We start from the raw sequence: 13,013 nt of genomic DNA, 5'->3' as shown, positions 1-13,013 counted from the left end.
ACCAGCAACAGCTTAGCACCCATCGCAACACTTCGCAAGGCGAAAATTCACTGGGACAACGCTAATTTACTAAAATGTGAAGTTTTGTCCTGGCCGACGGAGGCTGGCGAATTTCCAATATCATTACTTTGGCAATGTGAGCAAATCAAAGCGAAGATGCACCAGCATTCATTTCTGCCTAGCGCAAATTCGCTAGAGGTCTTGTGCTAAGGCTAATTTGCATACGGCTGTAAATTTAAAGCTGAATGGACGTCTTTATGTTATATGTTGCAGCAAATACATTACATTTCCACTGTTAATTATACATGTCCAGGGAACTTTAATAAAGACAATAGAGTTGTTATAATGCCCTACACACAAGGCCACTGTATAGGTTATGTAATGAAAATGTGTGGGGGAAACTGGCTTTTGCAGGCTATCACCCTGAAAAAAGGAAAAGACACCAGCATTTTTTGAACTTAGATGCTTTTTCCACTCAGAATATGATTTAAGTGAGAGGAATATCCTTGTACTCCATTGCACTTCGTCTGGCCTGAGCTGTCGAAGGCAAGTCTGTCGAAAGAGGTAACGTTAAGTAAAATCCAAACTTTAGTGAATTTGTGGAGTAATGTCCATTCGCCAGAGTGAAAAGTTGCCTGGCGATAAGAGTGTGAATCTCAAATAACGTTGATCTCCTTCGCTAGTGAAGTGACGCCTGCACCCGTTAGTAAATCGACGAAGTCCCTGTGGTGCAAATTAGAAGTTACAGTAGCTCATAACAAACTCTTATAGAGACTTCCTTTCCTCACACCGTATGGAAGAGTCTCACACTCATATATTTCTCACACTGTACTCCTGCGTCTTATTAACCCCTGCTTCTGCTGTCTGTGCTGTTATGCCCCTGAAATCAGATATTAAAATGTCATCAAATAACAGATTACTTAAAATCAGATGTTTGCTCAAAAAAGCCAACTCTTAGAGAACTGTCATTATCCACCGACAAAAGGCAATGTTCACAGTTCTGGCTTTATACCTGCAATGTCATCTCAAGACACTAACACCTGTAGATTTTTACCCTCATTGCAACGTTACACATGTAAATGAAAGAATTTGGCTCCTCCCTTACAGTTCTTGTAGCTACAGAAGAATGGGGCAGTCTTTCTCCAGTCTGCACAGGTCACTAGAGGGAACTTCTGACACTCTCTATATGGGATTTCATCTGTTATATAAATAAACCCCAAAAAATCCAAGTGAATAGAAAGTGATATTCCCTCTGGTGTGTATCATGCACAATGCCAAACAGTTTATCATGATGTCATATGCTTTGTCATTGGTGCTTCATTGCTTTGCCTCATATGACAGTTTTACAAGGTGTCCATCCAGTATTGTACCTCTGTGTATGATTTCAGGTCCAGTTGCCTGAAACAAGTGAAATAATCCTGCCTAGAGTTCCCCATTGGTATTGTGTACTCCTCAAATAGTCCTGTGAATTTACATATCCGAATTAGCCTTTTACATATGGTTCAATTGTTGCTACTGTGAATATATTTGTAAAACAATTAATGGGTGGACAGATTAAAGGACAGGTTTTGGAACAACTCTTCCATAGGGTAGATCGCACAGAAAGGGATGCATTTCCCTCCCACAGTTTGTTTCTGTCTCTGTGTGTGTGTGTGTGTGTGTGTTTGCATGCGTGCGACTTGGACTAGGGTGAGGCACTTGCAGAAAGACTCTAGTTTATATCTAGGGTTGTAAATCATCTCTCTCTATGCTCATAGGATAATGCACAAGTAAGAGCTCTGTAAATGTTGGTACTGTTACCCATTCCCATGTTGCTAGATTTTATATCCTGAAGATCCTTATGACTTAGTCTAATAATTCCAAGTCAGCAAGGTGAATTGTAGTTTCAACGCCCTCAGGGGCAGGTAGTGGAGGGCCAAGCCAGGCGGGTGCCCTAGGTAATAAATCTGCCAGATAAAGTCCATAGGCTTTGCATGCCATATGTTGTACTGCACTGTTTTTTTCTGTTCACACACAGACATACAGAGTGGCATATCACAAAAACACTTTATTATAATACAATACAATTAGAAATTGACCTATAAAATCACACATTATGTTTTTGGTTTTTTTTATTATGAGAAGGAAAAAGAGAAAACACTGGGGAGTGCCAAATGTCAGATACAGTGATTATAATCTCTTACTTGATACCCCAGGCTGGTAAGTAAATATAATCACTGAGGGGTGTCTAACATTTGGCACCCCCCAGTGGTTTAACCTTTTCTTCTCCTTTAAAGAATAACTATATATGCTTAAGAAAACTTAACTAACTGATCATTTACTGTATATCCTTAAAATACACAAGAGCTTCCTCATATAATTTCTGTCACGTGACTCCCTTAAACGTGTCTATTACAATAAATGATGTATTTCCAAAGTCACCTTGGAGTTCCATGACCTATATATTCTACAGTAGGAGGGTGGATTATTCCCTCTATATTCTACAATTTGGCCATTTCCCTATGGCCAAACTGCAAACTATATCCTTGTAAATGGAGCTTCTAACATCACAATTTAAGACTTCAAGAGACAAGAAGACTATTCTGCATGTGCCTCATCTCCCCAACAAGTGGGTGACCGGTAGTGGGCAGCAGTGTTGGACTGGCCCACAGGGATACCAGGACAACTTCCGGTGGGCCCAGGTGTCAGTGGGTTCTCATGCTGCTAAACATTTGGCCTATTTCATGGCCATTCCCTATTTCTATGGGAACAAAGAGGCTAAATAGTATTATAACTATAGTATGTAAAGAAAAGAGACGTGGAGAATAGAGACTGAGCAAGGAGAGGAAGAATAATAGTACTGAGAGTGGCCCCTGGTCTAAAACCCTCTGTTTTTTTTGGTGGGCCACTGATGTAAGGTTTTTGGGTGGGCCCCTGGTGTCCCAGTCCAACACTGGTGGGCAGGAGAGGTCCACCTACATGTCCTACCCCACCCTCACCAAAACATTGCTGATGAAGGCAGTTAGAGTTGTATTCGTGGTTGTACATACAAAGTTTTTTTTTCTGCCATCATGTTTTTTTTTTAAGTGTCTTATTAATAAATCTGACCTTTGTTTTGTGCAATGATGAATTGTGGTATATTTGTGATTATAAAGATACATTTTCTAATAGACCAGTATGTTCTGCCATTTCTTCCATGTTATTTTCGGTTTTCATCCTTTCACTGAGCCTCTTTTTCAGTCTAACTTCACCCCCCCTTGTGCCCAGCCAGAAAAATGGCTGTACTATTTGGGGCACACCTCCAAAAGTATACAGTTCTATCCAGGTAGTGGGATCATAAAAAGAAACTGTCCGTTTGGTAAGATTCAGATAGACTCCCACTCTCTTAAAACTGTCCGCTGTCACATCAAGATCGAACTCTGTATTGTCCAAAGCCTTAAAAGTTTCAACAAAGCGACAGACACACCAGATTTTTTCTTGGGGGCCAAACATATAAGCTGCTCCTTTCCTTTTTACGTCTGGAGAGGACACTCCCACTGCCCACTCTTCTCCATGAATCAGTTCTACCTCCCAGTAATGATCACCAGACGAGAAGGTACGGTCTCCTAGACAGCATCGCTCTGTCTCAAACCGCAATTTATTCATTACTGGTGGACTGACTGGCGGTTTGTTATAGAATGATAGGCGGTCAGTAGAGACTGACAGTTCTGGGTGAGTAATATCTGGGTTGAATGTAAAATACACTGAAAGAAATAAAGAGATTGACAGTAATACTGACCTTTGTTTTAATTGTACATAACTAATAAATAAGGCAGGTCACTTGCTATCCACAGGGCACCAACCCAAAAATAGTAAAGTTTAGGTGCTATGTGATCAATTGTGTATAGAGTTAAGGCAAACAGAAGGCACTAGTTCTATTCATGTTATTCCTCACTGGGTCAACCAATAACTGATCATTATTAAATCTGTAGATTTATTAAACTGTTGCAGAACATGTCTATTAGCTTTTGTCTACAAAAACAACCATTAACAGTGCACATGTGCCCATTAGCCCATACCTCCCAAAAGTCTTCGTTTTGTGAAGTTGCCCAAATTTGCCTCACAAGGAAACTTCGGGCGACTTCAGAAAGCCAAAGCGATCCGAGTGCCATACTGAGGGCAATTTACATTCTAGCCGGCAAAAAAGCATTTAGGGAAGATTAGTCGCCCGAAGAAGAGGCAATTTGTTGCAGGACAACTAATCTCCCCCAGTAGCCACGTCTGCCACCACCCTTAAGCAGTTTAACCCATTCTGACAAATTAACACAGGTATCAGGTTTGATAAGCATGCCAATTTGTTAAATAATTTCCTGACAGTCAGAATATCAGATGTGTGGCATACAAGCCCCTGTGTGTGCTTAGCTAATCAAGCGCATCTACATCCGGAGAAACCCCTTATCCTGGGGAATGGATTTGGCTGAATACCAAACCCAATCTGAGCCCTCAGCAGCACCAGAAGTTCCGGATGTGGAGGCGAATAATGCAGAATGCTTGAAGCCAATGCACAAACTGAAGCATGCACGCAGCAAATTTTTATCATTGTATAGGGTTGGGATTCAGTTCAGCCAAGCTCTTGGATCCATCAGAATCCTGCTAAAAAGGGCTCTGATTCACAATCTAATCTGGGATTTGGTGCATCCTTAATATTTATATGTATTTATTTATTTTTGTGTGTATGTATATCCTTGTCATGGAAAGCAGCCCCATGGATCTTAATATCAACTTTTAGTATTTTATAGATGTATCTATTCTATGTAACAACTGATCTCTATTATTCACAGTATTACTGTATGTTTTTTTTTTATTTAGCTTTCCTATTCTGCCTGTGACAAGTAGCTAGCTACAGCTCCATGTGTCGTTGCCCTACAGTAGACTCAAGTAACAGTGTCTGATTTAGATGCTTGGTACAATTAATATACACCTGTATGACGTTTTACCAAAAGGCCAAGCTACAAGTTATCATACAGACAGAGAGACAAATGATGGAGGTGATGATGTAGGCAAAAGTATGCTTCGATTTTGTTGAAGCACACAAGTTTTAATATGTGGGTGAAAGATGCATTGTGGGTGAGAAGATGAGTGGTTATGATACAAGAGTAACCTGAGCAGCCGATTGGGTAATTCTGGTGCCTTTGTTATTGGAACGAGGGGGAGGAAAAGCTGAATTAATACACATACCTGGTTGCATAACCGCCTTTCTCCAGTCTAAAGGAAGAAAAAATGGTTACTTTTGTCAAAGACTACTAATTTGAAGCTAAACAGAGACTTTTAAAAAGACACAGGAAAAGTCTTACCCACTTCAGAGGATAGACGAGCTGAAAACATAGTTGCAGAGGGAAATAGTTAGAGAAACAATGCAATTTAACAATTAAATTGCAGGAGGAGATTACAGGAAAATCACTTACCAACTGTTCTAGTAAGCTTCTCTAAAAGAAGAACGAGAGTGCATATTAATGTACATTTCACAAAAGCAGCCTCCCTATAATTCCATGCTTGGCACCCTCTCTTTTTCCTTACGCCTCCTTACCTTTCTCATGCCATAGCCTCCGGACACGAAGAATTGTAACAACTACTCCTATTAGCATAAGTATGAAAATGGTGACAAAAGCATAGACCCAACGAGAGACACGAGGAAACAGGTCCCCTGAGGAAAGAAACATTCTGTTAAATGCCGTATATCCAAAAATAGTCGCTGAGAATATTAATGGGTGGTTACAATCAATAAAATGTGTTACTCATATAAGGGGAGTTGCACTCATGGCCTTTTAGGAAATGTTCTAAAAAAAACTAGTATAAATGATATCACTGTGCCTACCCTCTGTATGCCTCAGGTTAGCATGGCTGAAACCACAGGGCCCATTCATGTCTCACTAACTAGACCCCAACATGCCTAACCATTGTGTGATGATGTTCATATTAGGCAAATAAACAACATATAAGGTAGGTGGAAATCAGAGACATTTTGAGGTGAGAGAGAGGAACTCATTTTACATATTTACCCAACATAATACATTTATTTTACAGAAACAAACCTGAGATTCTTAAGAAGATGCCTGTATCTCTTCCCATAAAGGGATGACTGGCTCCACAGTATAGAGGATCTGTATTGGGACTTTTGAGGAGAATGCTGCTTTCTACTTTAAAAAGGCCATTACTTTGCTCAAGATAAGTCTCTGACTCCAGACCAATGGGAACTCCCTTATTCTTCTCCCACCGCATCTGGGGTTTAGGGTACCAATCCGAGGAAGAAAATGAGAGCAAAACTGAGCTGTCCTGCAGGGAGATATCCAGGGTAGGGAGGGAGCCTGCAACTAAAAGATGTAAGAAATCAGTAGGGTGCATTTATCAGATCAAGCTCGAGCCACTGTTGAATAAAATTGTTAGGTGGGCAGAAAAACATGAAAAAATAGTAACAAAAATAGTAACGAAATTGAAAAACAGAAAAGAAAGCCACAGTAGGGTGTTATTACACAGCTTGTCCTAAATTATTGTTATATTTGTTTTTAAAAAGCTTATTTAATGTTGGTGTTTTCTTTCTATATTATACGTCAAAACTGCATTATAATTAATGATGATATTTATTTGATTTTGAAAATATATTATGATAAAACTAAAGAACAGCAGCTTATAGCTCACCCCTGTCCATTTTGTCTGCACACTCCCTGGTGTGGATGAAGATACTGGGGCTCATTTATAAAGACTTTTTTATCCAGCTGCAGGTTGAACAGTGCAAGCAATCATCTGATTAGTTGCCATGGGTTACTGCCCAGATGCAAATTCTCCCAGTCTTTATAGATAACCCCCATTGTGTTACCAAAAATTGAGTTGGAAAGCAGCTCTGTTCTTTATTAAAAACACATTTATGTACTCTGTATTTTCTAATGCAGAGTAAATAAATGTGTTTTAGTAGATAACAGAGCTACTGACCAACACATTTTTATATCACTTTAATGTCTATTTAAATGTCTGATAAAATGTTAGCATCTCATACAATATTATCATAGGTAATAGACTGGGTCTGACACATTTTTATTTACATGGACAACTAGTATTATCCCTTACTTTCTAACACTTTCCTCCAGAATAAATTCAGGTTCAAAATGGCTTATGAGAAAGGGCACATTAAACTGTTTACATGGAAAAAATAGAGGTAAGTGAATGCAAGTAAAAGTGCTATGACAGACCAACAACAACAAGCGGTATGAATGCCTCTTCATAGACACGACTGGTTCTGTTCTCCACAAAACAAACATAATTGCCGGCATCAGAGAGCTGCACTTTCTGCAAAGTAAGTGTAAGATCTCCAGTATCAGGTCCATTAAGTAAGGATACTCTCCCACGGTATTCAGCACGCTGTTGCTCTTTATCCTCCTTTCCATCTTTTAGTAAATAAACATGTGGGCTGTAGATAGTGTGGAACCAGCGCACCTCCAAACCATCAGCACTGAGAGGGGGTGATAAGGTACAGGGCAAGGAAACGCTGGAGCCTAGTTCTGCTACCAGCTGTTCATTTGGTGAAGTCACGTGAAATTGACCTAAAAGAGAGCAAAAAAAATATATATACAGTATAGCTTACAGATGTTACATTACAGGAAGATAATTTCTCGGTAGCAAATCACACTGCAAGATACAGCCAATGTATTGGGCCTCTTGCACATTAAAAGCTTTGTGCTACTGCACTGTAGTTTGCCCATGTGATTTGTCAGTTTGGACAGACTGACTTGGCTTCTCTGAAATTGATCACACAAGTCACTAGTGTTCATGGGAGTCCTAAAAGTAAACTGAAACAAATCGTCAAAGAGAATTTGCTAACTTCAAAACGTATTTAAAAAAAGCTTGGGGCCTGGCTTGCCTTAGCTTCAGACATTTTTGGTTCAAGTTCCACTTTGAGATCCAGCAATTGGTAAAGGGCTAATAACAAGTTTATTCATTCAGCCACAGCAGAGTGTTTACCCTTAAAGGAGAAGGAAACTCCCAGGGCGCTAAACCCCTCCCCCCTCCCCTGTGCTGCCCCCTCCCTCCTCCCCCCTGGCCTACCTGTCCCCCTGGGCAAATGCCTATAACTTTTTACTCACCCCTCTGCGCAGGTCCTGTCCACGGAGTTCGCAGTCGCCATCTTCTCCCACGCGCGTCTTCTTCCTGCTCTGACCGGCGTCTTCTGGCGCATGTGCAGTAGGAACAGGTACCGGTACGGCTCTACTGCGCATGCGCCGAATGTCACGAAGTTTTCCGATTCGGCGCATGCGCAGTAGAGCCGTACCGGTACCTGTTCCTACTGCGCATGCGCCAGAAGACGCCGGTCAGAGCAGGAAGAAGACGCGTGTGGGAGAAGATGGCGACTGCGAACTCCGTGGACAGGACCTGCGCAGAGGGGTGAATAAAAAGTTAGGGGCATTTGCCCAGGGGGACAGGTAGGCCAGGGGGGAGGAGGGAGGGGGGCAGCACAGGGGAGGGGGGAGGGGTTTAGCGCCCTGGGAGTTTCCTTCTCCTTTAATCACAAATTACCCTAGAGGGATCAGACCAATAGTTTAGGACTGGTCAGATTGCCATCTCGGACTCAGGCAGGAACTTTTTCCCCCTCTGCGGCTAATTGGAGAGGCTTCAGATGGTTTTTTTTGCCTTCCTCTGGATAAACTAGCAGTTAGACAGGTTATATATAGACTTAAAAGGTTGAACTTGACAGACTTGTGTTTTTTTCAACCTAACTTACTTTGTTATTATGTAAAAAAAAGGTGTTTGAAAATATCCAACATGGAGTTTTATTATTTTTATAACATAAATGTATGTGCACAATGTACCTGTTCTTTTCAGTAAAAACTGGATAGAAACAAAAACAATGCTATTTAAAATGCTGTTAGACTGGATATAATTGAAATATGTTAAGCTTTATTGAAGTGCAGGCTGGGACAGATATTTTTTCATGACATATACTACATAAGCTTTATAGTATAATTATGGCAAGTCAGGGTTCCTTATCAAGAAACACTAGTGTTCTATAGTTATGACATGACCTTCAGTAGAACAATTTCTCGAAAGCTTATTGTGCTTTATGCCATAATAACAAAAAATACAGCTGTACAATGTTGCACCAGCCTTGCCTTGACTTGTACTATATTACAGGCCAGTCTTAGTAAGTGCTCCAGTCACCAGCAGTAGACTAAAAGCCTGTCTTTATGTGTTTAGTTCAACTTTGTGCCACATCCAGTTAACAGAAAAATAAATAGAAGTATTTAAAAAAGCATTGTAGGTGAAAGTGAAAGTACTAAAATGGCATTTCCTTGCACTGTGTTTCCTAATACATTCATTTGGTCAAATGTATCATACGTATATATTGCTGTAAGAATGATTTATTTTAGTTTTACTGTGTCATCCAGTTAAATATCACTTAATAAATCTTGTATGTAACGTTTATGCTTTGTATAAAATTTTATAAGATGCCATTAACACATGTATACTACATTATAATTGTTTTTATTTTACAAAAGTTTTTTTTTTTTTTATAAGAATCATTTTTATTCAATACGAAATGTCATGTTCCGTATATGCTACTATTTTTCTGGAAATTTCCATAAATAAAGATATTTAAAAAAAAAAGGCAAAAAAAAAAAAGATTCATTTTTATTAGATTTCATTACCAAATCTTTAAGACTTGGCAGAGCTCATAATAATATGCTTTACACCAGTTGCAATCCCAAACTGGATTGTCCACCCTGTTCAATTAGTATCCAGCCAAGCCCCAACCTGATATACAATGGCAGCTGGTGAACAATGATCCAAGTAGGGTTGCCACCTGGCTGGTTTTTTACTGGCCTGCCCGTAATAATGATGATTGATGTCAATATTATTAAAAGGGAAAAAATAGAAGGATGGTATTTTTTTCCAGAAATGGCGGCAACCTTACCAGCAAGCAATGAAAATGGGTACAGATAAATATTGCTACCTTCAGCCAGAGGAGATTGTATAAAATAGAAGGAACTTAAAGGACAATCATCTGATAATCAAAACAGATGGCCATGAGGTTAGGTCCTGTGGGCACTATAAATTGTATATAAGTTAGGGATGCACCAAATCCAGGATTAGGCTAATTTATAACACTTTTTCAGGTGCGTTAACACCAAAGTCATGTGGCTTTAAAGCCCTGGACAACTAAAAGTGCCATTTTTTGTAGTGCCAAGTGTAAGCTTATGGGCGCCTTAGGTAAGCGTTGTGTTCCAACATGTCTCCTCTCCCCATGGCTTGCATGTGCATTCAACTCGCGCATCACGACCCTCGGCTTCAGAAGGCAAAATTAGGGCAAGGCAGGTAGACGATCTACTTGCCCAATGCAGCCACCTCCCGCCATTGTGCCCTAGGCACATTCCTCTTCTGCCTACCCCTAGTTCAAGGCCCTGATTTTATTTTAAACTATTGATTGGATTTTTTTCAAAATGTAATATGCAAATAAGGTTTTGTTCAGTTTTTTTGTCAGAATGTGAAGTAGATAACACTGACATTCAAAATCTGGCAAAATATGTGAAATCAACATCAGACAAGATTGTACTATGAACATCAAGGATAATGCAACTGCAGGTACAACCTACAGTATTCAATAAAATATTTTGATTCTAATGGCAGTCCAGTAAATACTACTTTCTGATTGGCTGTTACAGTTTACACAAACCAGAACAAATTTTGAATTGTCCTTAAAAACTAAGTTTTTGTTTAAATTTTTGTTTGATTTTGTTGCCATGACCTGTTAAAGGAGACACAGGGCCACCATCAGAAATCACAGGGCCCCATACGAAAAAAATTCCTGGGCTACGCCCACCACAAGCCCCACCTACAGGTCTGCTCTCCCCACCCACAGGTCCACCCTCCACCACACACTAAAAAACAAAACATTGGTGGCTATGGTTCCCACATATTAATAAAAAAATATTGGTGGTCAGGGCCCCCCCATTGAAAAAAACATTTGTGGTCAGGGGCCCCCATTAAAAAATATTGGTGCCTAGGACCCCACATGGGAAAAAAAATTGGTGGCCAGGGTCCCCCCCCCCCACACGTTATAAGAAAATTGGTGGCCAGGGCCCCCCTTGACAGCATTTTCTTCCCTTATTGGTCACAGAATTTCAAGTCCTGGTAAAGCTGCATGGTGATTGGATGAGCTGGAGGAGAAGTTCAAACCTCAGCTATCCAATCCCTGAGCAGCTCAACCGGGACATAAACTCTGTGACCAATAAGGGAAAGGAATGGACAGAAGATACCTCCCCCTGTGCTCCCACCCTGCCTTACCGAAGGCAGCAGCTCTCAGAAAGCAGAGGGGCTCAGCTAATCAAGAAAGTGCGGCGTGGCCGGGCCCTCCTTTCCCTCGGGCCCCCTACAGCTGTCTCCCCTGATGGCTGCCCTAAGGAGACATATAGGATAAATGAAAAAAAAAACTAATTTTGTAGGTAATTATAAGTAATATATGGTGTTGCTTTTACATGGTGCTAAAAATTAATATTATCGTTAAAAATAGCCCCTTTATTGGAGCTCCCTGTAGATGTTCTCTGGTCCCTGTTTCAAATGAGGGGTGGGTGTATCCTAACAGTCCCTGCCAGAAGCACAGTAAGAGGGGGACAGCCAAACACAGCCCTGCAGTCACACAAGAAAAGACAGGCTTTAGTTCCCTATCAGGTCCTGCTAGCTGCTGATTGGTTCCTGTCCTACAGTACAGTGAGCTGAGTGCCACAGCTCCCCTGCGCAGCCTAGGAATTCAGGGAGCAGGAAGTGGAAGAGAAGGGAGGGATCATTAGGCTTTTTGCAGAAATATTCAATAAATCAGCCTGAAACTACTTTTTTAAGCACATTTTTCTGTATCTAAATGAGTATAATGCACTGGTACGTTCTTATTTTTTACACAAAAATGCAGTGATTAGTGTATGCTGATTTTCAGGCTTTACTTTGTTGTAAAGACTTATTAGTGATGTGTGGGTCGAGCCTAACCTGCTCCCATCCTGCTCCTGTGATAAAATAGCAACAGTATCTTCTCATACTCTACAGAAAGAGCAGTGTGTGGTTTAACTTACTATACAGGAGCTCTGGGGGTTATGTACCGTAAGAAATAATGGATGTCATTGCCTCTGTACATAGATGAAAGTCAAAACCCCACGAATAAAGAGGAAAGGGGGGGGCAGCTCACAGAATGTTTGGTCAAATGTGTACTCGGAGGAGAACGAGTTTTTTTGGAGACGGCAAAGAAAGGGGAACTCCAGCAATCTTTGGGTAAATTGTTTTACTTTCAAATCCTTAATATGACTTACACTTGGAAAACTCCTTTCACACTTGATTTACAGTTTACAGGCACCCACCTGTTTTTTTTTTTACTCCAAAAAGACACCAAAGCCCCCCCCCCCCAGATTTGTGGAAAGGCCACCAAGGCCCGGGCCTAGGGCAGCAGGATTTTAGGGGGGCACATGCAGCCCAACCACACCTACATTGGTTCAAAAACACTGGGGATGCGCTGGAGATACAATCATTTTTTAAATTTTCCCCATTGCTCCGGTCCAGATGATGAAAATTTGCACGAATAAAGGGGAGGGGGACAGGGGCGACCAACGTCAGTGGGCCTAGGGGCGCCCACTATGTAAATCCGGCCCTGCCCCCCCCTAAAACGAGTCCTGCCCCAGGCACAGGGGCTTATATGCTAAATTATTCAGCCCTGACTGTGGTCACTTTGTACTGAAGAAGGTCATAGTCATTCTTCCTTCATAACAGCGACTCATTTCTAGTGATAAGAGGAACATCAGTAGCACATTAACTTTTATCAAATTAAAGATGGAATATTTATTTTAAAGCAAACAACTATTGGCAAAAGCGTAGGGCGATGTACCTGACAGTGTCGGAAGCAGGAATATGAGGCAGAGAAACAGCGGCGGGCCGGCCATTGGCAGCGCTTTATATGACAGTCGGCCAGCTGCCGCTTACTGGGAGTCTCTGCGCACCGTATCTCTGTTTTTCGTCTCTTCTGTTGCTTT

General features: G+C 41.0%; 1 protein-coding gene across 1 annotated transcript; it reads right to left on the bottom strand.

Annotated features, from left to right (window-relative positions):
• Positions 1-2,032: 2,032 nt before the first annotated feature.
• On the bottom strand, positions 2,033-13,004 carry LOC108698538 (butyrophilin subfamily 1 member A1). Its single transcript, XM_018230106.2, has 8 exons — positions 12,869-13,004; positions 7,203-7,553; positions 6,051-6,329; positions 5,546-5,662; positions 5,424-5,444; positions 5,313-5,333; positions 5,197-5,223; positions 2,033-3,722 (listed from the first exon to the last, which is right to left on the bottom strand). Exons 1-8 carry the CDS (start codon positions 12,921-12,923, stop codon positions 3,127-3,129), a joined length of 1,467 nt encoding a protein of 488 aa, XP_018085595.1. The 5' UTR covers positions 12,924-13,004; the 3' UTR covers positions 2,033-3,126.
• Between the last annotated feature and the right edge of the window lie 9 nt (positions 13,005-13,013).

Source organism: Xenopus laevis, chromosome 8L (assembly GCF_017654675.1).
Source record: "Xenopus laevis strain J_2021 chromosome 8L, Xenopus_laevis_v10.1, whole genome shotgun sequence".
In the NCBI taxonomy this organism is placed as follows: Eukaryota; Metazoa; Chordata; class Amphibia; order Anura; family Pipidae; genus Xenopus; species Xenopus laevis.
This window is presented reverse-complemented; position numbering and strand designations above follow the sequence as displayed.